The sequence below is a fragment of the Sciurus carolinensis genome, chromosome 18, assembly GCF_902686445.1.
Source record: "Sciurus carolinensis chromosome 18, mSciCar1.2, whole genome shotgun sequence".
NCBI classification, from domain to species: Eukaryota; Metazoa; Chordata; class Mammalia; order Rodentia; family Sciuridae; genus Sciurus; species Sciurus carolinensis.
Window position 1 is genome coordinate 26,089,128 of NC_062230.1, and position 26,858 is coordinate 26,115,985.

The 26,858-nt window shown below is 36.3% G+C and overlaps 1 protein-coding gene across 1 annotated transcript in view; it reads right to left on the bottom strand.

Annotated features, from left to right (window-relative positions):
• Positions 1-712: 712 nt before the first annotated feature.
• LOC124970456 (phospholipid-transporting ATPase ABCA3-like) overlaps positions 713-26,858 on the bottom strand; it is a 122,586-nt gene continuing 96,440 nt past the window's right edge. The window contains exons 24-31 of the mRNA XM_047533813.1: positions 25,059-25,184; positions 24,651-24,845; positions 21,875-22,062; positions 21,051-21,221; positions 20,442-20,623; positions 4,160-4,233; positions 3,724-3,816; positions 713-727 (exon numbers count right to left, since the gene is read on the bottom strand). Of these exons, the coding sequence (XP_047389769.1) occupies positions 713-727; positions 3,724-3,816; positions 4,160-4,233; positions 20,442-20,623; positions 21,051-21,221; positions 21,875-22,062; positions 24,651-24,845; positions 25,059-25,184 (1,044 nt within the window). The remainder of the gene's footprint in view (positions 728-3,723; positions 3,817-4,159; positions 4,234-20,441; positions 20,624-21,050; positions 21,222-21,874; positions 22,063-24,650; positions 24,846-25,058; positions 25,185-26,858) is intronic.

Below are 26,858 nucleotides of genomic sequence, written 5' to 3' on the forward strand. Positions count from 1 at the left end.
AATACATGGAGGAGCTTTTGAGGGCACACAAGATTGTACCCACTAACAGGGGTAACCTGGTTGCTACATTAACGCCAATTAGGAATCATCTCTGACCAACCAGAAAGTTGATAGGTACCTGGACACACCAAAGATTAAAGGGAGTTTCCAAGGATTGTATCAGAAGTGAGCTAGTGTGACCACTACCTCCACACCCAGGGAAATATAGAAATAAACTAAGGAGTACTGAGATTTTCCAAAGTTCTCAAATCCTGATCCAATTCAAATCAAGAAGACTCACTGAGAAATCTCCTACCTCTGCATGAAATATTATAATTGCTGTAATCTCAGTTTTGATCTTACAGATACTACTTTTCATACTAAATCAACATTCCCTTATGATTTGATTTTGCAGCCCTCAACCCACTGATCACATTTATTCTAATGTTTTAAAGCATTAACTGGAATCATTCTTCCTAGCGTTGCTTTCCTAGTTCAGGTTTACAATTGTAAACCTAGTTCAGGTTTACAAAGTCTCTCTTTTCCTCTTGCATTAACTGCTCCTTTCTCAATCCCCCTTTATGTCCCCCAAAAGCTCATGTGTAAGACAATGCAAGAAATTTTAGAGAATAAATGACTGGGTTAAAGATCTTTAAACTAGTACATCAATCCACTGATATAGATTAACTGGGCAGTAACTATAGGCAGGTGGGGAGTGGCTAGAGGAAGTGGGTCACTGGAGGTGTGCCTTTGGGGCTGATATTTTGTCTCTGGTGAGCAGAGCATTTTCTCTGCTTCCTGCTTACCATGCCTTGAACTGCTTTTCTCCACCATGATATTCTGCCTCACCTTGGCCCAGAGTGACACATCAAGGAAAGAAAACTACAGACAAATATCCCTGATAAATGTACACAAAAAAAATCATTAAAAAATTTTGCAAATAGCATTCAGAAACACATTAAGAAGACTGCACACCATGATCAAATAGATTTCATCCCAAGGAAGTAAGGTTGGTTCAACATACAAGGATATCCACTCTCACTACTCATATTCAACATGATTCGTGAAACTCTAGCCAGAGAAATCAGGCATAAAGAAATTAAAAGGATACCAGTAGGAAAAGAAGTCAAATTATCTGTTTGCTGATGACATGATCCTGTATCTAGAAGACCCAAAAACTCAACCAAAGGACTTCTAGAGCTGATAAACAAATTCAGCAAAGTTGTAGAATAAAAAAAGGGAAATCAGTGCAGTAGAGAAAGGGGTTAGAGTGGGAGGGAAGAGGGATGGGAAAAGGGATAAAGAGTGGAATGAAATTGACCAAATTATGCTATGTACATATATGAATGTACCACAGTGACTTTCACCTTTATGTATATTTATAAACCACCATTAAGAAAAAATAAACAAAGGGAAGACCAGCAGAGGGAGGGGAGCAGAGCGAGGGTAGAGGAAAGGAAAAGTGGATGTACTGTGGATTGAAATGGAACAAATTATCTTCCATGGTTGTATGATTATGTCAAAATAAACCCCACTATGTGTAACTATAATGCACTAATAAAACATTTTTTAAATGAGTGTTAAATTCCCACATATTTATGAATTTTTCAGTTTCCTTTCTGTTACTGACTAGTTTTATTACATTCTGGGTCCATAAGATACTCTAGGATTTCAGTATTTTTTAAATTTACTCAGGCTTGTTTTATGGGCCAAGATTTGGTGTATACTAGAAAATGTTCCATGCGCACTTGCGAAGGATGCATATTGTGATGCTTTTTATTGGAGTGTTCTTTATATGTTATGAAGTCCAATGGGTTTGTTGTGTTATTCATGTTTCCTTGTTTTGTCTGGCTGTTTAATTCATTATTGAAAATGGTACATTGAAGTCTCCTAATATTACTAATATTTTTAATTCCTTCAATTTTTTCAATGTTGCTTCATATATTTCATGACTCTCTTGCCTTACACATATTTATAACAAAAATTATTTTCTGATGCATTAACCCTTCTATTAATGTACAAAGTACTTTTAGTCTCTTGGAATACTTTTTTTGGGAGGGAAAACATTAAGTGTATTACACAAGGCATTAAAAATACATGTCTACACATCCAGTATAATTTCATTTTTATAATGCAAAGCAAAATGTTTGGAAAACACCCTAACAAAATGTGATGCTACAGTTTTGGGTGTTTTTTTTTTTATCACAGCGTGTTTTTTAATTAATTTATTTGTTTTTTTATTTATACAGACTACATTTTGATTCATTGTACACAAATGGGGTACAACTTTTCATTTCTATGGTTGTGCACAATGCAGATTCAATCCATTCATGTAATATATATGTACATATGGTAATGATGTCTGTCTCATTCCACCATCTTTCATACCTCTCCCCCCTCTCATTTTCCTCTACAAAATCTAAAGTTTCTGGAATACTTTTTAAATTTTATTTTGTCTGGTATTAGTCACCCATCTCTATGTGGAACCCTTAACTTTCAACTTTTTGCATATTTAGATCTAAAGTATCTCTTCTAGACAATATGTTCTTGCATCATGCTTTTTCAATCAATTCTTCCAGTCTCTATAAGACTGAAAAGAAGTTTGATACACATACATTAAAAATAATAACAATAAAGAAAGTTATGTTATTTTGTTATTTTTTTCTGTGTCACATGGCTTTTTTATACCACAAATAGGGGACTGTGATGAGTGTTGCTTTAGAAATTAGTCAAACTTTTCTGTTGATTTGCATTCAGGTGTATATAGCCTAAGTAGACAGAGAAAAACTACACATTTGAGTCTGTTCATGTTCCTAGTCACTTCATAAAAACAAAAAGCTCAAATTCCTCCTTATCTAAAAAGAACAAAATAATTAATTATCTTCTGGATATCACTCTATAATTTACCTTATCCAATTAAGAATCTGGAAACATTGAACAAGCCACTCAAAAATAGAGCAGCTTCATGGACACTTTCAGTTCTACAAGAAGCATCTTAATTGCTCATCTGCCCATAAATCCAAGACAGATGATGATATTGCTTATATTGTTTATTCCATCTGCCTAGAAGAAAATCTCTTTCTCTCTACTTCATTTCTCCTTTTTCTTTCTTAGAACTGAGGAAAGTATAGGTAGGAAAACACACAATTTTAAAAGGAATTTTTTCTTTCTGCTCCATTACTTCAAATGCTCCTGGTGCAAATATTCTTTTTATAACTGGAGCATAAGGACTTTAGGTTGGGTTGTGGAAATAGTAACCCAATTCATCGCTCAAACACTGATGATGATTTAAATTAGATATATTAAGGAATAAAATTTGTGTCATGCATTTATCTGTATATGTACATCCCCCCACGTTTGTGATAATGTTGAGTATCCATAATTAGCTGCTAATTGTTTCATTGAAACATTCAGAATATTCAGAAATATGTCCTTATACTTACTTTGATAAATATTACTTTTTACTATTTCTAGGAAATAGAACAGGAATATCACCAAATTGCTTTAGATTTGCACATGTTAGACACATAGGCCACTAATCTAAATCTGCAAAAAAGGGGACAAATTCTCTTCCTTGAGGAAATCTTTATTATATAGATAAATTGTGTCAAGAGACATACATGCAGGAATGTCCTTCTGTGTATCCAGGTGTAGTTGAAGAAAGACATACAAGTCACTGGTTGCAACTGAATCTCATGGAACCTGTTGTTCATCATCTGCTGTTAACCCACTAACTGGGTTAGCAAAGGCCAAGAAGACTTGTTCTAGTGTTATCTGACTGACTGAATAGTCCTCTAAGTTGAATTGCTCTTTAGCTTTCTCCAAAACACCAAACACCTTCAATGACAACAATAAAAAAACACATGGTTACCATTGCAATCTCCCCTCCGGCCCTCAACCCAGTGGAGCCTCCGCATCTCTTCCCCAGCTCTTGTCAAGTGTATACTAGAGGCCAAGGCCACAGAAGGGGGAGATGAGGAAGTAGAAGAAACAGGTCATTGAGAAACTGAGAGGAGGGACTACTAACAGGATTCAGGCACAGAAATTAAAACAAACTATAGGAGTGTTTGAAAAATAGCCTAAGGGCTCTGATGCTCCCATTCCACAGAATTCCAAATACTTTCAATTATTAATGCTCTCTTAACATGTAGTATTAAAAGGGCATGTTTTCTATCATCACCTTTCCCCAGCAATTGTCCTTTTGGGGAACATGGTAGTTAAGGATCCTTTGATTCTCCTCCTTCAAGATACTATCTAAGAAAGGAAAATAGTACCAGTGAATAATTTCACAGATTTCATTTAGAAATTCTAGAATATTTCTACATTTATTTAATTACAAGAAGTGGACAGGTGAAGAGATGGAATTTATACAAATGGAATATGACCCAGTAACCTACTCTCTTTGGTATTGTGAGAGAGTAGAGACCCCCTTATAAAAAGTAAAAGGTAGAGACCCTCTGATATAAAACAAATATATCTAGTTAAGATTGACCAAACTAAAACAGGTGCGAATAAAATCTTTTGAGTTGTGCTGACTGTGGTAAATACTAGGACAGAAATACCCGAGATAAAATAATGTGGCCAAAAATTAAGTTAATTGTGACCATTTCTGTGAAGCAACTCATCCCTCCAGAGGACTGAGAAGCTTCTAGTTTCAGATATGAATAGTCTAGCTCCCTGCCTAGCCCACACTGCTCACCCGCCAGATGCAACCTGCAATAGATAAACTGAAGCTTGCTGTTTGAATTTCTTTCAAAAAGCATAATGACCCCTATGACCCCTTTAATGACCATAAAGTCAAAATTTTTGTGGTTTTCACTTTTAAAACCAGCCTGCTCGAGTCACTCACTACTACTGCTCCACCTTTCCTTGGAGTGGTGGTCCTGATGCATCAGCCTGCTTCTTCTCTTTCCCCAGAATCAATTTTTATTTCTACTCTTGCCTTTGGTGGTCTCACTATGCACCGATAACCCAGACCCTACCACAGGTATATGTGACAGCTAATGCTTTCAGATTTATTACTGACAAAATAGTTTTCTTGTGTGGAGTTCATAACAATTATCCAGGGCAGGCTTTTAAGCACAGCACAGTAACTTATCCACTCATGTGCCCAGTGTAAGAAACCTGAGCCCTTTAAAATTCCAGAGACTTAGGGCTGAGAATATGAACGGGGAGGATTTTCTTTCTGGATATGTGTGCACGCTTGTGCGCTGTTTGGAAGGGGGAAGAAAGAACAAGACTTCCTCACTCTTCCCATAATTTGCAACCTCCATACCATGCAACAAGGAAATCGTATATAAGCCCCCAAAGTCGGGTTGTATGTCCTTGCTTCTTTTACAAGAATCCACTGATGAAATTAGGGGAAAGAAGGTGGTGTTCATTTCTAATTTTAGAACAAACAGACTTATTTACACTTATCAATACAAAGTTTTAAAGTACTGCCAGTTGAATTAACTTGGATTAAAATGTTTAATGAAATATGCATGTTTATTATGGTATATGGATTTTAATATTAATCTTTATACAGCTAATATCTCCATGATCATGTAAAACACTTTTCTTATGAAACATTCCAAACATAGAGCTTAATGAATTATTCAAAAAAATCACTGATGAAACCACCTCATCTACATCAAATAACAATAACCCAACCTCTGTACTCCATAAAAATAACCAGTGCCTTTGTGGATATAGTGGGCATTTCCTTTTTGTTGTTATTGTTTTAGTTTATCTATTTAATTGTATAAATTGGCAAAAATGTATGTTTATTATGTTCAACGTGAAAAAAATATATATATAAAATATGGGAGAGCTAAATCAAACTAATTAATGTATGGTATCTCAAAGAGTTCTCTTTCCTTTTGTGGTTAGAACACTTAAAATCTACTCTCTTAGGAATTTTCTCTGCCTGCCCCCCTCCTGGGCTACTCCTTTATTTATGAAGGAACTTAACTTGACACCACATTCAGTATGCTGATAAAAGGAATAATTCCTAAAATGAAATATTCAGGTGAAGTCACTAAGTTTGAATCACCCCATGACAGTATATATCTCTTAGGAATTTTCAAAAACACATGTAATAAACGATAGCACCATGTTGTACAATGATCTCCTTAACTTATTCCTATTTAGCTGAAATTTTGCATCCCCCTTTGTCCAATGTCTTCCCTGCATTACCCCACACCCTCCCCTAGTAACCAGATCTTTAAATTTTTTTCCTAAGTATTTATTTTTCATACTGCTGTGATTGGATTGTTTTCTGGATTGCTTTCTTGACAGATAATTAGTGACTAGAAGAAGTACTATTAATTTTTGTATGTTGATTTTGTATCCTGCAACTTTACTGAATTCATTTATTAGGTCTAACAATTTTTTTATGGAGTTTTTAGGGTTTTCTATTTACAAGACCACATCATAAGCAAACCAGAACGATTTAAAACTTCCTTTCCTATTTGGATGCCTCTTGTTTCTTTGCCTGACTGCTCTGGCTAGAATTTTCAGTATTATGTTGAACAGAAATGGCAAGACTGGGCATCCTTGTTTTGACCTTGATTCCTAAAAGAGGGAAAGCTTGCAATTTTTCACTGTAGAGTATGATGTTAGCTGTGGTCTTATCATAGAAGATATTTTATATGTTGAGGTAAGTTCCTTCTGTACCCAAATTATTGAGATTTTCTTTGAGAATGTTTAAAATAATGTAAAGATTTTGAATTTTTTTCCAATGCTTTTTCTACATCTATTCAGACAATCATATTTTGTCCTTATGCTAATATGGTGTATCACGTTTATAGATGTGCATGTTTAACTATCCTTAAATCCATTTGATCATGGTGAATGATTCTTTTGATATGCTGTTGAATTCAGCTTGCTAGTATTTTGTTGAGAATTTTTTGCATTCAGTTTATCAGAGACATTGACCTGTAATTTTATTTTCTTACTGTGTCCTTTTGGTTTTGGTATCAAGGTATGCCGACTTTGGTGACATGTACTTGGAAGTTTTATCTTTGCTTTAAAATTTATTTTTGGAAGAACTGAGGACTGGTATGTTATTATTTTAATGTGTGATAGAATTTAGCAGTTAAGTAAGAAGGCTTTTCTCTGATGGGAGACTTTTTATGACTGATTCAGTCTCCTTATACAATATTGATTTGTTCAGAATTTCTATTTCATCATAATTCAGTCTTAGATTTTATGTATCTAGAAATTAATCCATTCTTCTAGGTTATCCAGTTTGTTGGCATATAATTATTTGTAGTAATCTTTGATTCTTTATTTTTCTACAATCATCTTCATTTTCTGATTTTTCACGTTTTGTTTTCTAGCATAGCTAAAAGTATATCAATTTTATCTTTCAACAAACTGTTAGTTTTTTGGATCCATTTTGTTGTTTTAAATATTTCATTTATTTCTTCTCTGATCTTCATTATTTCATTCACTTTGCTAACTTTGGGATGAGCTTGTTCTTGTTTTCCCAGTTTCTTGAGGTGTAACACAGATTGAGATTTTTTCTTTTTCTTTTTTCAATATAGGTGTTAATTGCTATAAAGTTCCCTTTCAGAACAGTTTTGCTGTTGTGTTTCCATTTCCATTTGTTTCAAATTATTTTTAAATTTCCTCTTGATTAATTGAATCATTTGTTGGTCAGAAGCATGTTGGTTAATTTCCATGTATTTGTGCATTTTCTAAAATTCCTCCTGTTATCGCTAGTATGATACCATTGTGGTCAGAAAAGATACTTGATGTGATTTTAATCTTTTTAAATTTGTTAAGGCTTCTTTTGTGATCTAACATATAACCTTCCCTGGGAATATTTCATGTGCACTTGGGAAGAATTTTTATTCAGCTGGTATTGGATGAAAAGCACTATATATATCTGTTATATCCATTTGTCCTAATGTGTAGTTTAATTCTCAATGTTTCTGTACTAATGTTCTATGGATGAGCTGTCCATTCCTAAAAGAGAGGTACCGAAGTCCCCTACTGTATACAGGTGCTCCAATGCTGGGTGCATATATATTTACAATTGTTTTATCTTCTCGATGTATTGACCCCTTTATCTTGATGTCTCATCTCACAACTTTTGACTTTTGACTTATTTTATCCACTTATAGCTACTTGTATAGTGTCTCTGTCCATCCTATCACTTTCAATCTTTGAGTGTCATTACTGTGGAAGTTAGTCTCTGATGTAGAGGGATTGCCTTGAGAGCCTGTATCCACGAGATCCTGCTAGAAATTTGGGTTCACGGGAGCACACTTTGTATTAGGATGGACCTTGAGCCTAAATGTCCTGGGTCTTTCCAGTTGGTAGATGGGTGTGGTGTCTCGGTTCACTAAGATGAATGTTTTACTCAGCTTTGTTTCAGTGCTGCGACCAAAAGGCCTGAAAAGAACAATATTAGAAGAGGAAAACTTTTGGGGGCACTCATGGTTTCAGAGTTCTCCATTGCTTTGTGCTGAAGGTGAGGCAGAACATCAGGGCAGAGGGCATTATGGAGGAAAGAAGCTCAGGACATGACACTCAGGAAGTAGAGAGAGCCTCTCACTCACCAGGGACAAAAATAACCCCCAAAGTCAAGTCCTCAATGACCTGTCTCGTCCAGTCACACCCTGCCTGGGTGAGATTAATCTCTACCAGGGGATTAATGCACTCATTAGGTTAAGGCTCTTATAACCCAGTCATTTCACCTATAAACTTTCTCATTGTTTCACACATGAGTTTTTGGGGAACCCTAATATCTAAACCATAACAATGGACCAGGATTTTGAGTCTATAGTGGCTGGCTTGTAGACCCAGGTTATAGTGGTGGTCTTGGAGCCACATTTATGGGGATCCACCTTGGCACTGGGGTCTACTGTGATGGGTTTAAAATGTGGATCTACTAGAGTAGTCCCAAACCCTGGATTCTCTTGATTTTGGGGTCACAAGGACTGATCAGGATCCTGGTGCTGGCATAGGGCCTGGGTTGCCTCGAGCTGGCCTTAAGTCTAGAATTACAGATCTGCCCTAGTGTCTGAGCCACTGGGGCTGGCCTAAAGGCCATATTTTACAAATATGCTGACCTAGAAGCTAGTACAGAAGGATAGCCTAACTTCTAGGACCTTGGGATCTTACCTTGGGATTTTACCTGAGACCTGGGTGTACAGGGGTGCTCAGAGCTTAGGTATGTGGAGTCTGGTCCATTGTTGGGATCTACTGGAATACACATAGACTGCTAGGTCATGGAACTGCAGGGGCTCCCTTATAGGGTAGAGGCATGAGGACTAGCCTGGCACTGTGTACGCCTGAAGACTGTGCATGAAGGTGCTTAACTGGAACTTGATCAGGCTAAGAGATCAAGTCTGCTGGGCAGTCTTGGAATCTGGGCCTGCAAGATTCTGCATGGCACTAGGGCAAGCTGGGATGCTCAGCGTGTGGGTACCAACCTAGATCCTGTATCTGCAGGGGCCAACATGGATATTAGGTCTGTAAGCACTGTTCTGATGGCTAAGACTATGGGGGTTGGCTTGGTACTAGAACCAGTCCAGAAGTCAATGGCCATGGGAGCCAGCTCAGTGCTGGGGATAGTCCAGAGTCTGACTGGTTTGGCACTGAGAGTGGTCTGCAGCTTGGTGTTGCTAAGGTCAGCCTAGCACTAGGGCTCAGTCTGAAGGTACCAGCTTGGAGGCCTGGTACGTGAGGGTCTGTCTGGTGCCAGGTTTTATTGGATTGGGCTTACTTCCCTCTCCTTTCCCCAGGAAGAGAATATCTCCATTAATACTGGTTGGGGGAGACAGGTATGCATAATGTAAAACTGTTCTTCCTAACCTCTTCAGTACATCTCTTCTTACTTCTATGTTGTGTCTAGATGCCATAATCTCTCACTGCTCTTGTAAAGATATTTTTGTATATACATAGTTGTTCAAATGGATATTTCTGCAGGGGCACAAGTACTGGAGTCATCTTGCTGAAGTGTAGCCAGGTATTTTCTTTTCCAGTGTCTTTTTATTTATAATGTATACTTAAAAATCTAACAAGGTTTTCTGACTTTTGAATTTTATTTGAATAGAAGAATCAAACATATATTCTTATTTGCTTAATTTACTCCATATCGTGTTTGTAAGAGTCATTAATGTTGTTGCATATAGCTATGATTCATTCAGTTTCCTTTCTAAATAATAGTCTGATGAACAACCCATAATGTATTTTCCATTTGGCAAAAAAACTAAGCTGATATCTGAAGAGAGATATGTGCCTGCAGAGAGAAAGAGGTTCAAAACATTTGTGCCTATACCATGTAGACACTGCCACATGATAAGCAGTTGCAAAGATTTAATGAAAATTTTTTTTACAAATTGCTAAAAGCTGTATGTGGACAAGTATAAAAATGTGAATCTTTCCAATTTATTTTAGTAGTGTCTCTTATACATAAGAGCTATATTTTGATTGTCAGTGAATATGGAAAAATTAATTTTATGAAGTATTTAAGTCTATATTTATTGAAAGAAAAAGGATGTTCAGCTATTATGCTCCCCTATTGTTTTGAATATATGTATGTATAAATGAATAGGTGCATAAAAGCAAACAAAAATATAAATACATAAATCTGAAGTATGTATCTTCACTGGGTGGTCAGTTCTTTTTTTCTCATTATTATATTTGTGTTGATAGGAATAGTTTTTATTATAATTGTTAACTTCCTACTAAATATTTATACTAATACTCATACCATAGTTTTTTTCTTTTTTTTTTTTAAACATTCTTGTTTGAACCTTTATATTATTTATTTATTTTTATGTGGTGCTGAGGATCAACCCAGTGTCTCACACGTGCAAGGCACACACTCTACCACTGAGCCACAACCCTAGTCCCTAGTTTTTTTCTTTTAAAGATACTTTATTCATACTAAGAATAACATAGAATATGCTAGTAAGTTCTTAGTTTCTTTCCACAGCATGTAATAAACATTAATATTCTTTTATCCATATATAGTATTTTCCACATATTTTGTTTTTGATAATTTTACTTCATTTACGTTTCTAAGATATATTTCAATTTTATGATATTCTCTCACCCAGAATGCCTTCATTTAGGCTTAGTTAGGTCCAAGACTCACCAATACTACTTATGCAGAAACTTCTCCAGTGATTTCAAAGATGATAGGAAAATTTTTGTTTGTATATTCCCCAGAAAGAGCTATTTGGGAACAATATTCCTTGAGTTCTTATATGTTCATAATGTTCTGTGATTTTCATTCTTGAACAAAATTTTGGCCATATATAAAAACCTTGTCTTACATTTTTCTTACAGTCTCTCCTAACATGAAACATTTTAGCCATGAACCTGAGGTCAATCTAATTTTCTCTACTCTTTAATTTTTTTTAGAAAAATGGGAATAATTTATTTAAAATTAACATGCACTTGAGACTGTAAGCATAAAGGTGAAAAGTTTTAAAAGGTAAGAGAAATATGTAAAGAAAAAATTCACAAGAGAAATTACAGAATACTTAGGGAGGAAAATAAAATACAACATGATACTTACTAACTTATCGTCACTTTGGTATTATGTTGACTACGTAGATTAAGTTGGAAAATACTGACATCTTAACAATATTGAATCTTCCTATTCATGAATGTGGATTAACTCTCCATTTACTGTTTTTCTTGGATTTTTTTACATGCAAGATCATGTACTTCATTCTTTTTTAGAGTTTTATTATGAAACATTTCAAGCATATACAAAAAAAAATAATGAACCCCATGTATCTGGCTATCAGTTTCAACAATTATCAAGCTTTTCCCAGTTTTAAATTCATCTCTCTCTGCATCTTCCCCCAACTCTACCTCCTGGAGGCACTTAATGTAAATGGCAAACATTGTGTTATTTTACTTATACTTGATTATTCATCTCTAAGAGATAAAGATTTTTAAAAACACAACTTCCATGCCACTACCATATCTTATTTTCCCCATGGTCCTTCTCATCCCCATTGTCCCACCCCTCGTCTCACTCCCCTCAGCATCCTCCAAAGTTCCTTCATTTTCCTACCCACCCCCCACTATGGATCAGCATCCACTTACCAGAGAAAATATTCGGCCTTTGGTTTTTCACTTAGCATGATATTCTCTAGTTCCATTCATTTACCTGCAAATGCCATAATTTCATTCTTTTTTAAGGATGAGTATTATTCCATTGTGTATACGTACCACATTTTCTTTATCCATTCATCTGTTGAAGGTTATCTAGGTTACTTCCATAGTTTAGCTATTGTAAACATTGATGTGGCTGTGTCACTGTAGTGTGCTGATTTTAAGTCCTTTGAATATAGCAGGGTGAAATGGTGGTTCCATACCAAGTTTTTTGAGGAATCTCCATACTGCTTTTCATAGTGGTTGCACCAATCTGCAGTCCCAACAACAAGGTATGAGTATACCTTTTCCCCCACATTTCACTAACATTTATTGTTTAGATTCTTGATAACTGCCATTCTGCCTGGAGTGAGATGAAAATTTAGAGTAGTTTTGATTTGCATTTATCTAATGGCAAGAGATGATGAACATTTTTTCATGTGTTTGTTCATCGACTGTAGTTCTTCTGTAAAGTGTCTATTCAGATCCTTAGACCATTTATTGATTGGGTTACTTGGTTTTTTTGGTGTTAAGTTTTTTGAGTTCTTTATATATCCTGGAGATTAATGCTCTATCTGAGGTATTTGTGGTAAAGATTTTTTTCCTACTCTGTAGGTTCTCTCTTCACGTTATTGTTTCCTTTTTTAGTTTGAATCCACCCCATTTATTTCTTGTGCTTTTGGGGTTAGAGATAGTTTAATTTCATTTTGCTACATACGGATTTCCAGTTTTCTCAGTACCATTTGTTGATGAGGCTCTTTTTGCCAATGAATGTTTTTGGTGCCTTTCTCTAGTATGAGATAACTGTATGCGGGTTTGTCTGTGTCTTCTATTCTGTGTCATTGGTTTACATGTCTGTTTTAGTGCCAATACCAAGTCGTTTTTGTTACTATGTTTCTGTAGTATAGTTGAAGTTCTGGTATTTTGATGCCTCCTGCTTCACTCTTCTTGCTAAGGATTGCTTTGGCTATTCTGGGTCTCTCATTTTTCCAATTGAATTTCATGATTGCTTTTTCTAGTTCTATGAGGAATGTCATTGGGATTTTAATAGGAATTGCATTAAATCTGTATAACATTTTTGGTAATATGGCCATTTTTTTTTTTTTTTTTTTTTTTTTTTTTTTGTGGTGCTGGGGATCGAACCCAGGGCCTTGTGCTTGCAAGGCAAGCACTCTACTGACTGAGCTATCTCCCCAGCCCAATATGGCCATTTTGACAATATTAATTCTGCCTGTCCAAAAGCATGGGAGATCTTTCCATCTTCTAAGGTCTTCTTCAATGTCTTTCTTTAGTGTTCCATGTTTTCATTTTAGAGGTTTTTCACCTCTTTAGTTAGGTTGATTCCCAAGTATTTTATTTCATTTTTTTGAGACTGTTGTGAATGGGGTAGTTTCCCTAATTTCTTTTTCAGTAGATTCAACACTGATGTATAGTAATGTGTTTGATTTATGGGTGCTGATTATATATCCTGCTACTTTGCTTTATTCATTTACAAGTTCTAGAAGTTTTCTGGTGGAATTTTTTTGGATCTTCTAAATATAGAATCATGTGATCAGCAAATAGTGATAGTTTGAGTTCTTCTTTTCCTATTCATATTCCTTTAATTTCTTTTGTCTGTCTCATTGCTCTGGCTAGAGTTTCAAAGATGATGTTCAATAGAAGTGGTGAAAGAGGGCATCCCTGTTTTGTTCCAGTTTTTAGAGGGAATGCTTACAATTTTTTTCCATTTAGAAGGATGTTAACCTTAGACTTAGCACAGACAGCTTTTACAATGTTGAGGTATGTTCGTACTAACCATAGTTTTTCATAGTTTTTCTGAAGAGGTGCTATATTTTATCAAGTGTTTTTTCTGCATCTATTGAGATAATCATATGATTCTTGTCTTTAAGTCTATTGATGTGATGATTTATGTTTACTGATTTCCATATGTTGAACCAACCTTGCATCCCTGGGATGAACTCACTTGATCATGGTGCACTATCTTTTTAATATGGTTTTGTATGTGATTTGCCAGAATTTTATTGAGAATTTTTGCATCTGTGTTCATCAGGGATATTGGTATGAAGTTTTCTTTCCTTGATGTCTTTGTCAGGTTTTGGTATCAGGGTGATACTAGCTTCATAGAATGAGTTTGGAAGAGTTCCCTCCTTTTCTATTTCATGGAATAATTTGAGTATTGGTGTTAATTCTTCTTTGAAGGTCTTGTAGAACTTGGCTGAGACTCCGTCTGCTCCTGGGCTTTTCTTTATTGGTAGGCTTTTGATGGCATCTTTTACTTCATTGCTTGAAATTGATCTATTTAAATTGTGTATGTCCTCCTGATTCAGTTTGAGATTTTCTATTTTATTTGGGTATAAATTTTCAAAATAGTTCCTAATTATCTTTGTATTTCAGTAGTGTCCATTGTATTTCCTTTTTCATCATGAATTTTAGTAATTTGAGTTTTCTCTCTTCCTTAGGGTAGCTTAAGGTTTATCAATTTTATTTATTTTTTCAAAGAACAAACTTTTTGTTTTGTCAATTTTTTGAATTGCTTCTTTTGTTTGAATTTCATTGATTTCAGTTCTGATTTTAATTATATCCTGTGTTCTACTACTTTTGGTGTTGTAGGGCTTTTGAAATGTAATGGTAGGTCATTTATTTGTTGACTTTTTATTCTTTCAATGTATGAGCTCAATATAATGAAATTTCCTCTTAGCACTGCCTGCATAGTGTCCCAGAGATTTTGATTTGATGTATTGGTGTTCTCATTTACCTCTAGTATTTTTTTATTTCCTCCTTGATTTCTTCTGGTATTCATTCATCATTCCATAGCATGCTATTTAGTCTCCAGGTATTGGAATAGCTTCTATTTTTTTAAATTTTATCATTGATTTCTAGTTTCATTCCATTATGATCTGATAGGATGCGGGGTAGTATTTCTGTTTTTTTTTTTTTTTTGAATTTGCTAAGCATTGCTTTGTGGCATGACATATGGTCTATTTTAGAGAAGGACCCATGTACTGCTGAGAAGAAAGTGTATTTGCTTGATGATGGATGAAATACTCTATATATGTCAGTTTAAGTCTAAATCATTGATTGTGTTATTTAGTTCTATAGTTTGTTTAGTTTTTGTTTGGAAGATATATCCAGTAGTGAGAGAGGTGTGTTAAAGTTTCCCAGTATTATTGTGTTGTGGTCTATTTGATCCTTGAAATTGAGTAAGGTTGGTTGATGTATGTCGATACTCCATTTTGGGGGGGCATATATATTTATGATTGTTATGTCTTGTTGATGTAAGATTCTCTCAAGCAGTATGAAATGTCCGTTTTTTTATCCCTTCTGATAAAACTTCGGTTTTAAGTCCACTTTGTCTGATAAGAAGATGAAAACCCCTGCTTGTTTATGTAGCCCACATGAGTGATATGTTTTTTCCCAACCTTTCACCTTCAGTCTGTAGATGTCTTTTCCTAGGAGGTGACTCTCTTAAAGACAGCATACTGTTAGGTCTTTTTAAAAATCCAATCTGCCAGTCTATGTCTTTTGATTGATGAGTTTAGACTATTGACATTCTGGGTCATTTTGGTTTATTTTTGTTATTTGACTTAGTTTCTCCTTTGATTGACCTTTCCTTTAGTATAGTTTTGTTTTCATTGTTTTTTTCTTTCATTTCCTACTCATGGAATATTTTGCTGAGAATGTTCTGTAGTGCAGGCTTTCTAGTTGTGAATTCTTTATTTATCATGGGTGGTTTTTATTTCATCTTTAAATCTGAAGCTTAAATTTTGCTGGATACAAAATTCTCAGTTGTCATCCATTTTCTTTCAGAGCTTGATATGTTACTCTAGGATCTCTTGGTGTTGAGAGTCTGGGTTGAGAAATCAGCTTAAATCTGAGTTGGTTTCCCCCTATTTGTAATTTTATTTTTTTCTCTCACATTCTTTAAATCTTTATCCTTATTTTGTATGTTAGTCATTCTCATTATAATGTGCATTGGGTGTGGATGGGTCTGCTGTAATTTTGAACATTTGGGGACCTGTAAGCCTCTTATAGTTAATTTTCCATTTCTTTCTTTAGATTTGGAAAATTTTCTGATATTATGTCATTGAAAAGACTGTGCACTCCTTTGGTTTTTATCTCCATGCCTTCATCTTTTCCATAAATCTTATGTTTGGTCTTTTCATGTTATCCCATATTTCTTGGACATTCTGTTCATGGTTTCTTACCATCTTCTCTGTATGGTTGACTTTATTTTAAAGAGTATATATTTTGTCTTCATTGCTTGAGGTTCTGTCTTCCAGGTAGTCTAATCTGTTGGTGATACTTTCCATTGAATTTTTAATTTGGTTTATTGTTTACTTCATTTTGAGGATTTCTGCTTGATTCCTTTTTATAATCTCTTCCTCTTTACTGAAGTGATCGTTCACTTCCCGTATTTTCTCTCTGAGACCATTCTTTATTTGGAAGATCAGTCTAACTACATACCTTCTAAACTCTGCTGAGAGTTCTTCTACTGTGTTGTCTATGGATTCTATTGTTGTAACATCTCAGTTTGTTTGAGATGCTTTGTTCCCTTGTTTTTTCATGTTATTTGTGTGTCTTCTCATCTAGCAGTATGGATGAGGCAGTACAGATTCTACTCTGTAGTCTTATAGTGTCCCTGAAGACTTCCAGTACCTCACCTTAAGAGGGAGACCAATAACAGCACCCAATGCAAAACAATATGCAATCTTAAACCAAATAGGTCCTATTAAGGCATTTATAGCTTTGTCACAATAAACAGAAATGAAGTGTTCAATTATTGTCTACAATATAAACAGTAAGTTTGCTAAAAGGGTTTACCATTTCAAATAATGGACAATGAGGGAACAGAAGTAGTATAAGATGTAATGTTCATGAGGGAGAAAGAGAAAAGATAGAGGTAAAAATTCATAGTAAGGGGGCTGGGCCCGTGGCTCAGTGGCAGAGTGCTTGCCTAGCATGTGTGAGGCACTTGGTTTGATCCTTAGCACTGCATAAAAATAAACATATAAAATAAAAGCATGCTGTCCATTTACAAATACAAAAAAAATTATAGTAAGAGTGAAGGAGGAATTAATAGAGGTTGGCTGTTAGTATGAGAGATGTGAGAAAGAGAATCCAGGGAGACAGATAGGTGAGATAAAAATATATTTTTTAAAAAGGTAAAAATATAAGAATACATAACAAAACTGTAATATACTATTCAGACATCCCATTCCTCAATAAATTGATACATGAAAAATAGTTGGATTCAAAGATGGTAGAGGTGTGAGAGAGGGGGCAAGGAAAAAAAAAAAAGGAAAGTGTCAACGTAAAATTGAGTGATTGCTTCTGTTGGCTTTCAAAAATTTTCTCAGCTTCCCTTCTCTGCCAATAGGTGGGGTTGTCTGAAGTTTGATGGTAGCTCCAGTCCAGTGGGTGCCAGACCAGCTGGGTGGTGAGCCCATATCAAATGCCCTCACACCCTCTTCCAGTATTCCCACCCACTGTAGCAGACCCCCTTCAGTCCCTGTGCACTTCAGGACTCACTGAGCTGGAAAAATCCCCGTTTTCTCCAGTTTCTTCAACCTGTGCTTCCCCCAGGGAACTTCCCCTAGTCTTTCCACAAGCCTGCCAGACCCAGACTGGCCCATGCAAACCCAGGTGCAATCTGATGGACCTGGGCTTCAGCTTCCCCGGCTCTGCCTTGCTGCAGTCCCAAGAGCTCAGTGCCTTTTGAACTTGCAGAGAGATCACTAGGGATGCGCTTACTCAAAGGAGTGACCCTGCAAAGAGGCAGCCAGGTGGCAGCCACTACCACACCGAGTAGAAAGACCTCAGATGCAAACAGACCTACAGAGACCCCAATATATTTCCAGGCCCTGGTCTGTCTACAGACTGAGGTGGCTGTGCCCCATGGTAGTGGCAGTGGCAGTGGCAATCCTGCAGGTCCTCACCAAGTCCCAAGATGGCAGCATCATGTGTAACCAAACCTGTGGGTACTGTGACAATGGACTTGCAGGCATCAGCAAGCAGCAGATGATCCACTGGCAGTCTGCAAGTGGTCTGCAGGCTAAGCACAGACCATTTGCAGGTGGATGTCATGTGATGGGTGATGGGTAGGTGAAAAGCAGGCAATGGGCAGGCAAGAGGCGGGCAAATGGCCAAATGGCAGATGATAATCAGTGGTCAGTGAGCGATCTGCACTCAAAAGGCAGGCAATATGCTGGCAGATGATGGGTGATCACGGTGGGCGAATGGGGGGTAGACAGCAGGGGACCGGTGGGCAGGACAACTGCCTCACAGAGAAACGGTATTTCCTCTGCTTGAATCCTGAGCCATGGAGTGACAAGGAATGCAGCTTCCTTCTAGTTCACCATCTCAGATCTGCTCTAATTTTCTTTACCTTTTAAGTTTTCTTTCTTTCCCCGATCTTTTATTTGTATCCAAAGGTTCCCCCTCTTCCATTATTATTAAAATATACTGTATCTTGGTATTGATGATATTAGGTCAATTTCTCAGTTGTCTAGTTATCTTTCAGAACTAGGTTTGTCTTCTTTATTTTGGGAAAATTTTTGAATGATAGTTTTTAGTATTTCTTCTATCCCTTTACTTTCTTTTTGTGGATTGTCATTGCCTTTTTTCTTATATATTTGTTCCCAAATGCTTATCTATATTTCTGTTTCCTATTTTTCTTCTTTCCAATCTTCATTTTCTTTGTACTTTCTTTGCTGTCTGTCTGGTCTTTATATTTATGTATTTCTGAACTGTTTACTTTAAAAACAACCTTTCAAATGTTTTTGTTGTCTTTGAATATTCTGTTGTCTGGTCATCTAATTTCTTAGTCCTTCTAATTGTGATTCAGGATTTTCTTTCATGCATCTATCCCATTTGTACTTTGTTAGGTTCATATTGAAAGACAATAGTTTTATTTCTTTTGTGGCATTATATATCTTCTGTGTTTTCATTATTTTGTTAGGTTTTGCTCTTATCCTCTTCTACTTATGAAATTTTTCTGTGGGGTTCAATTATAATCCTTATGTTTGTTCATATATAAGTGAGATGAGTTTTCTTATAGTTTTGGAAGGAGATTCCTATGTAATAGGTGGGGTGGAAAAAATAAAATTCTTACCTTCATAGCTTTAGGATTCCTTTTTCAGAGTCTTTTGGCATGCATTTCTTACTGTTTGATCTCATGTTTTGATCACCATTAACTTAATTTTTTTCCTTCTTGTTTTTCCTATTTTCCTTTTTGGTTGTTAAAGAATTTTCTTTCGATTGTTTCTGAGCCAGTTATTGCATTAAAGATATCTTGTTTAATCATATCGATTTCTTATTTAAGTTTGCCAGGAGTGTTTCTTGGAGATACATAATCTTTCACACTGCAGAAATGGAATCATCTTATTTGTGCATTAAAAAATAATACACAGTCTCTTAAATTTCCTTGAGATTATGTGGTCTCATTTTAAACATTCTGATTCCTTTGGCAAGCCCTTTTTAGAAGAGTACATACATTCTAGCTGCCTTTTGCTTATAACATTTATTTTTTTTAATTTTTAATTTTTAGTTTAAATATCTTAATTGACTATATTTTCAGACACTTCATTCCATAAAATAGAATATGTGGTCCCTCATTCTTCATTTTAGATATTAATATTTATGTATAGATTTAGTATCAGTTCACTTTAAAAATTCTGTCATATTTCAATAACTATTTGCTAAAGAACACTAATTAAAGATGAACTAGACCACAACCACCTTACACTTAATCTCATACCCATATTTTTGTAAAAGTGTTTGTATCTACAAGTTGCTAGGACAGTTCATGGTAAATGAGCTTTTCTGGCCACAATTTCTTTTTGTGGTGATTTAGATACCACATCAAATAGAACTCTGATACAATGAGTATTCAAAAATAATTGTAGAGTGAGTACATAATCAATATTTAATTCTTTTTAAAAATATACGTTTTTAATTGTAAGTGAACACAATACATTCATTTTATTTATTTATTTTTAGTTATTTATTTTTATGTGGTGCTGAGGATTGAACTTAATGCCTCACACATGGTAGGCAAGTGCTCTACCACTAAGCTACAGTTACAGCCCCAATATTTAATTCTTGATGGACATATCTATCTGCATAGATTTTCATAGGCATATCATAATCACTATGACCAATGCTGAGGTGATTATTTTTCCACACATGTTCTCCACAACTGCTCTACAATCTGTTTTATCTATTTTCTGATCTCCATTCTTACAGATGTCAATAACTTGCAGAAAACTGGTGTCAAAGACATAAATCATAGGCATGGTGAGAACAATAAATATGATTTAGCACATCTCTAACAAAGTTAAAGTAACTTAATTTACCTGGAAATGTCATTGTGATGAAATTTTTAAAATCCTCTAATTTATCCTCAGTCTTGACCTTGACCTTCAGGATATAAATATCACCAAACTTGTTCTTGAGGTGCTGAGGGCTGCCAAAGCACATGAATTTTCCCTTTACCATGATGGCTACCTTGGTACAGAGGGCATCGCATTCCTCCATGCTTGCAAAACAAGAGAGCAGAATAATGTAAGGCTAAAAAGTTTTCCTTTGGAGGACATACTGTTGAGGACATCCTACAAACAGCCAGGATTTCATGATTCTATTTTCAATCATAATTTGAATCTGCTGATTACCAAGCTCATAACTGGGAAGTGTATTTTTAAAAAATAATAAATAATAGGGTACCTAATTCTCAAATGCAACATCTTCTGAACTTTCCTGTCTTCTCCATACTCTTGATTTTTCAACGTATTAAAAATTCTTAGCCATTCCACTTGTTAGAATTAAAATGAATCCTAATTCCTACTAAGAAGCACATATACACATGCAAGTTTACTGTTCCATATTCCTGGCCCCACACAATTCCTTTTAGAGCCACTACAACTCCTGTCAAACCTTAACTAAGCCTGTCAATGAGCCATGCCGACCTGTGGGAGGTTATAATGACAGCTTTTCCACTTTCACGTGTCTTTGTCACTGTGTTCCAGAGCAGGCGTCGGGCTACTGGGTCCATGCCAGTGGATGGCTCATCCAGAAAGACAACTGAGGACTTTCCCATTATGGCAATAGCAGTGCTCAGCCTACGTTTGTTTCCTCCACTTCATGGTCAAAGGAGCGGGGACAGAAAGCAGAAGAGGAGACTACGTATCAGTTATTTAGGGAAATACTTAGCACAAATATCCCAAATGCTGAGAGATCCAACCAACAGTTAACATGAACATCCATTCTGATGATTAGATATGACTTTAGCAATGCAGCAGGTCCAATGACAGATTGTGTGTGTGTGTGTGTGTGTGTGTGTGTGTGTGTGTGTGTATTTTGACATATAGAGGAGTGACATTTATGTGTCTGATTTTGGCAGATTATCAATAATATTTATTTACTCATTCTCAGGTTACCATACACCAGGTACATAAACCCCACCATTATTCACAAGGCCTACAATCCTCTTTACTTGGAAGACAAAGAACCACAGGAGCACTAGGAAGAAGATGCGCCCTCTTGAGGTTCAGAGCTTGCAGTTCAAATAGAACTAGGATTTTGAATGTCATCTCTGCAAGTGGAAGATGTGGAACTTTATTCATCTGCCTTTTTACTTACAACTGAAAATCTAGTAGGACACTGGACAGGGATACAGGTGGAGCTGTGGTTTTTCATTTCAAGTATCGGGATCAGGAACATAGAGAAGAAGCACTTCAAGATTAGCAGCATCATTAACAACAACAACAACAAAAGCAGCACAATGATTTACCTGTAGGTCCTGATAATACTGTCAGCATGTGGCTCCAATTCCAATGAGTGCAAATGTTTGTTCACATACAGATGGATCTGATGCTCAGAAACTCCACATACTCTGGCATACATGATCATTATTTCCCGGCCAGTCATGTATTCCAGCAAAGCGTCAAATTGAGGACAATAGCCAATTCTTGACCTCACCTAATTACAAGAATTGCCTTAAGTAAAAACCTACATCGTCCACCCTACTGACATCCATGGATGAAACGGACCTGCAGGCCTCAGGTCATGCTTTTAAGAGTCCTATCAAGAATTTTTTTTTTTGCTACAAAAGTATGGCTGTTGGGCCTGTTAGAGTACACTGTAATAATTGTTAGATGGAGAAGTTAAAAACAAGATTTCTGAGCCCACTCAGTGTGAAAGAGCATTGGAAACCGAGATGCTCCCCTCCTCAATCAGGAGCTCCCAGGGGCATGGCCGCCATGGGTGCTTCTGCACTGCTCCACCTGCATGGCCATGTGCACCTCTTGTCCACAGTCAGGCTGAACCCAAAGCCTTCATAAATAGGAGACTAAAATGAATGTTGCTTCAGAAATTGGTAAAACCCTCTTACTGATTTTTCATTCAGACATACATGGCCTACATAGCCAGAGAAAAAGTTGTGACTTTAAATTAATAATTACTTTACATTGTTTGGATCATTTATGCCCCTAGACTTGGCATAGTGCAAGCTTCCCCCGATCCCTAGCCAGGCTAAAATAACTTCCAGTGGACTTAAAGGAATCCTTATACTCTCATTTTCATTTTTCTCTTTTCCCCCTTTTAGAAAATAAAATAAATAAATAAAATGAGGTGACACCTCTGTTCAGGGAAACATATAGGCAGGCTCCCAGAAGAAAACTGAGATTGCCCTAAATTTACATGTCAGGCTGAATCTAAGTTCAGAACTAGCCTTAAACAATAGAACCTGAACAATGAACAACAACAAACAGGAAATCAGCAACAGCAGGAGAATGGGGAGAATATGATCCCACATTATCAGGGTCAAAAATCCAGTTTTCAATAAAAATTCACTAGCATACAAAGAAAGAAAATATGGCCCACCCAAAGGAAAAAGAAAAAATAAACTGAAACTCTCCCTGTAAAAAGACCTGATGGCAAGTCTACTAGACAAAGTCTTTTAAAACAATTACCTGTAAATGCTTTAAAAACTGAAGGAAAATATGAGTAAAATCAAGAAATGATGTATTACAAAGTAGAAATTCAATAAAGAGATAGAAAAAAGGCAATTCTGAATCTAAAAAGTACAGTAAAGAAACTCTGAGGACTCAAGAGGACTGCATGGGGTACATAATATTCACCCCTTCCTCCACATAGAAGAACCAAAGCTACATTTTGAGATGAGTGACTGAGGGAGAATGCTAGAAATCAGCAAAAGAATGCAAATTTGTAGGACTTGGAGACCCTGGAAGACAGAAGCACACACAGCAAAGCACCCCAGCAACTGCTACCCTGTTTACACTGCCAGGGAGAGGCCCAGAAAACTCATCAGCGAAGATGCTGGCAATCTCAGCTACTAGAAAGCTTCATGGACCTCACAGGTTTGCAGGCATGAATCACAGGAGAGCAACATGGAATCTACATGGTAGCTTTGCTTTAAAGATGATCTCACATTGTCTCCCAGTAAACCCCTGGCCTGCTATAGCTAGGTGTCATCTTGAAAAGTGAATTATTTTCCAAATTTGCACTGCTGTAGAGGTCAGAAAACTCTCATATTCCCATCTCTGGAACCCCTCGCAAGGAGCATATGGTATAGACAAGGCTATTCGGGGGAGGCCTCATGTCCCAGCTCCTCTGTGAGCCACATGGCAGAAGTCACCTCCTTTCTCTATTCAACTTCTCCCCTTCTAATATAAATTTGCTTGAGTTACTCAACATATGAATATCTTGTCTTTTCCTCATGAATCCTAGCTAATCCTAATTCTTTCCTTTGCATCACAGCTAACTTTCTTCAAAATATAATCTACATTTTTAACTTCACTTCTTATCACTAGATCTTCACTTCTAGGGTCCCTAGATCCTGAACAATGCAGGTTCTGATAACCCTGTCTTCCTGATTCCATGATGGCAGTGGCCCACGTGCGGTGTGGAGCAGGAGTCCATGACCACCACCCATTGGACCCTAGTGCATTGTTCTCGCCACCTTCATTGACGAATTTCTCTGCATTCAATAATGTACGCTATTCAGACTTTCCTCAGATTTCCTGGCATTTGAAATTTGACCATTTCCATCTTCCTGAAATTCTCACCACACTTAGCTTCTTCCAATGTGATAACCCCTCTTCTAGATGGTGTGTTTAGCCAATGACTAGCTGATACAGGAATACAAAGGGTAGTCACCTTGCTTCGATTTGTCACCACTCTGAAGAGTGATATCCTGCTCTTCAGAGCCCTCAGTAATACTGGTCAAGGTCTTAGTTGCAAGTGAATTGCAGAAAATCTTCTGACCAGTCTTCCTATCCTTACACCTTACCATACCTTGTTTGGTATATGTTAGATGTGCTGTTGAGAGAACTTTGCCTTTTATTCCAACAATTTCAAAGACATAAAAGACACTCGTTGTAAATTATGCTCTAATTGCTTAATTCTTTCTTCAGAAATTTCTCTTTTCAGAATTCACTATCAATACCCACACCATGATTGCCATCTATTGTCCCTAGTCATCTGCCTGTTAACCTGTACCCCTGAATCATCATGCACTCACATCTTACACTGTAATATAATCTTACCTTTAGGATATTTTTGGTGATGCTAAAGCCATCAATAAACACATCCCCAGAGGTAGGACTCTCCTCTCCCGTCAGAATTTGGAATGTACTTGTTTTACCTGCTCCATTATATCCAAGTAACCCAAAGCACTCCTTCTTTTGAACTGCCAGGGAAATATTTTTCACAGCCAGAATTACTGGACATGTAAAGTATATCTAAAAATAATTCAAAAAACACAGCTCAGTAAAGAATATTTATAGGTCAAATGTAATACCTTAGACCTCTGGACCACTACCTCAGACAGTATCCTAAGAACTTTCCTGGGAGGATATGCATAGATGCTGAAGAACCATAGTGTGCCCTTGACACCAATGGCGTGCTCCCAGGGAGCTATGAAGACAGCATGTTTTGGCCACAGAATGATTTACCTTTGTGAGTTCCTTAATAAGCACTGGGGAATTCATCAACTCTTCAGGATGCTCCAGAATTCTCTTTCTTTCAAATTCTACATCTTTATCTTGAGATTCTCCAGATAATTCCTTAGAAATTATATCCTATATTTTCAAGACAAGAATCATAAACTGTATGGCCTCATGAAATCTAAACTGAGAGATAATATTAAAGATTTTAAAACAGAAGTTTTGATTAATTTCCAAGAAACATCCTGAATATCAACCCAGGTCTCATGAACAACTTAACTAAGCTATGAGTAATCATGGAAATGAAAGTGGGGACCAGAGGCGAGGGAAAGATTATTCACACTTGCATAAGTGTGTCAAAATGAACCCTATATTATACATAGCTATAATGCACTAATTTACATAACGAAGAAAACCACAATGAGATAACTCCTGACACCCATTACCATAGCTATCATAAAAAACACAACACATAGCAAGTGTTGGAAAGGTTGTGACAGGAACCCTTATAGGCTGTTGGTGGTAACATAAATTAAAACAGGTGTAACAAAGACTTGGAGGTTGCTTTGGCTAAAAACATTGACTCTTCATTTGAACCTGCAAATGTCCGACGGGTAACTGAAAGCATCTTGGTCTTCATTTTGCATCTGTCTCCTTTGCTCTGAGTTACCTTACATTCCAGAAACAAGTTCAATAGATAAACATCAAGTGATGAGTTGAAACTATCCCCCAGGCAACAGCAGCTTTCTTATCACCAACAAGGTCCTGCCTGACCAATCCTGAGATAATGATCAGCTAGGGCAAGACTGCTTGATTCAGCATATTTCTGGTTCCCATCTCTACATAATCTGGACACTCATGTTAATACCCCAGAAGACAGGGTTGGAAATGCTGGTCACTTTTGTCTTCCTGGTGTAGCTGTACCTATTAAAAAGTTCCTTTCCTGCTTGTCACCATTACTTTTTCCACTTGGTTTATGGGGTGAGTGCCCAGACCTGATTTGTTGATTTGTTGGGTTTCTGGTCTAAGACTCTGGTAACACAGCCATTATGGGAAACAGTATGGAGATTCCTAAAGAAATTTAAAATAGAACTGCCATTTGACCCAGAAATCCTTCTGTAGGGTATATATCCCAAGAAAATGAAATCATCACCTTGTAAAGGCATCGACACTCTTGTGCTCAATATAGCACTAATCACAATTAGCCAAAATATGGAATCAATCTAAGGATTCATCAACAGGTTAGGAAAAAGTAGTTAAATACATAATGGAATGATACTAGCCTTAATAAAAAGGACATCTTGTCATTTGGAACAACATGGATGAACCTAGAGGATATTATGTCAAGTGAAATAAGCTATGGAAAATCAAATATGGCATAATCTCATTTATATGTGGATTCTAAGAACTTTAAACTTAGAGAAGTAAAGAGCAGAATGGTGGCCATCGAGTCTTGTGGAGATAAGGAAAGCTGAGCGGAGTTTCGATCAGATGTGAGCAATAAGCCTTGCTATCTATTGCATGCTGAATGTTGATTATAATAAATATAATGCATTATATATTTCAACTAAACAATACCCAAAAGATTAATGATGGAATTGTGCTAATTACCCTAAGTTCTTTTAAGTTTAAAAATCAAACAGAATCTCCTTGTAGTTCCTATGTCAAAAATAGTGATTATTATTATCACTTGAAAATAATAAAAAATATAGACATTAAAAAATTACTAAAAAGGAGGTTTTAGATGCTTTAGCTTGAATTAATCACTCCACTGTAAACATATTGAACATTATGCTGTACCCCTTAAAA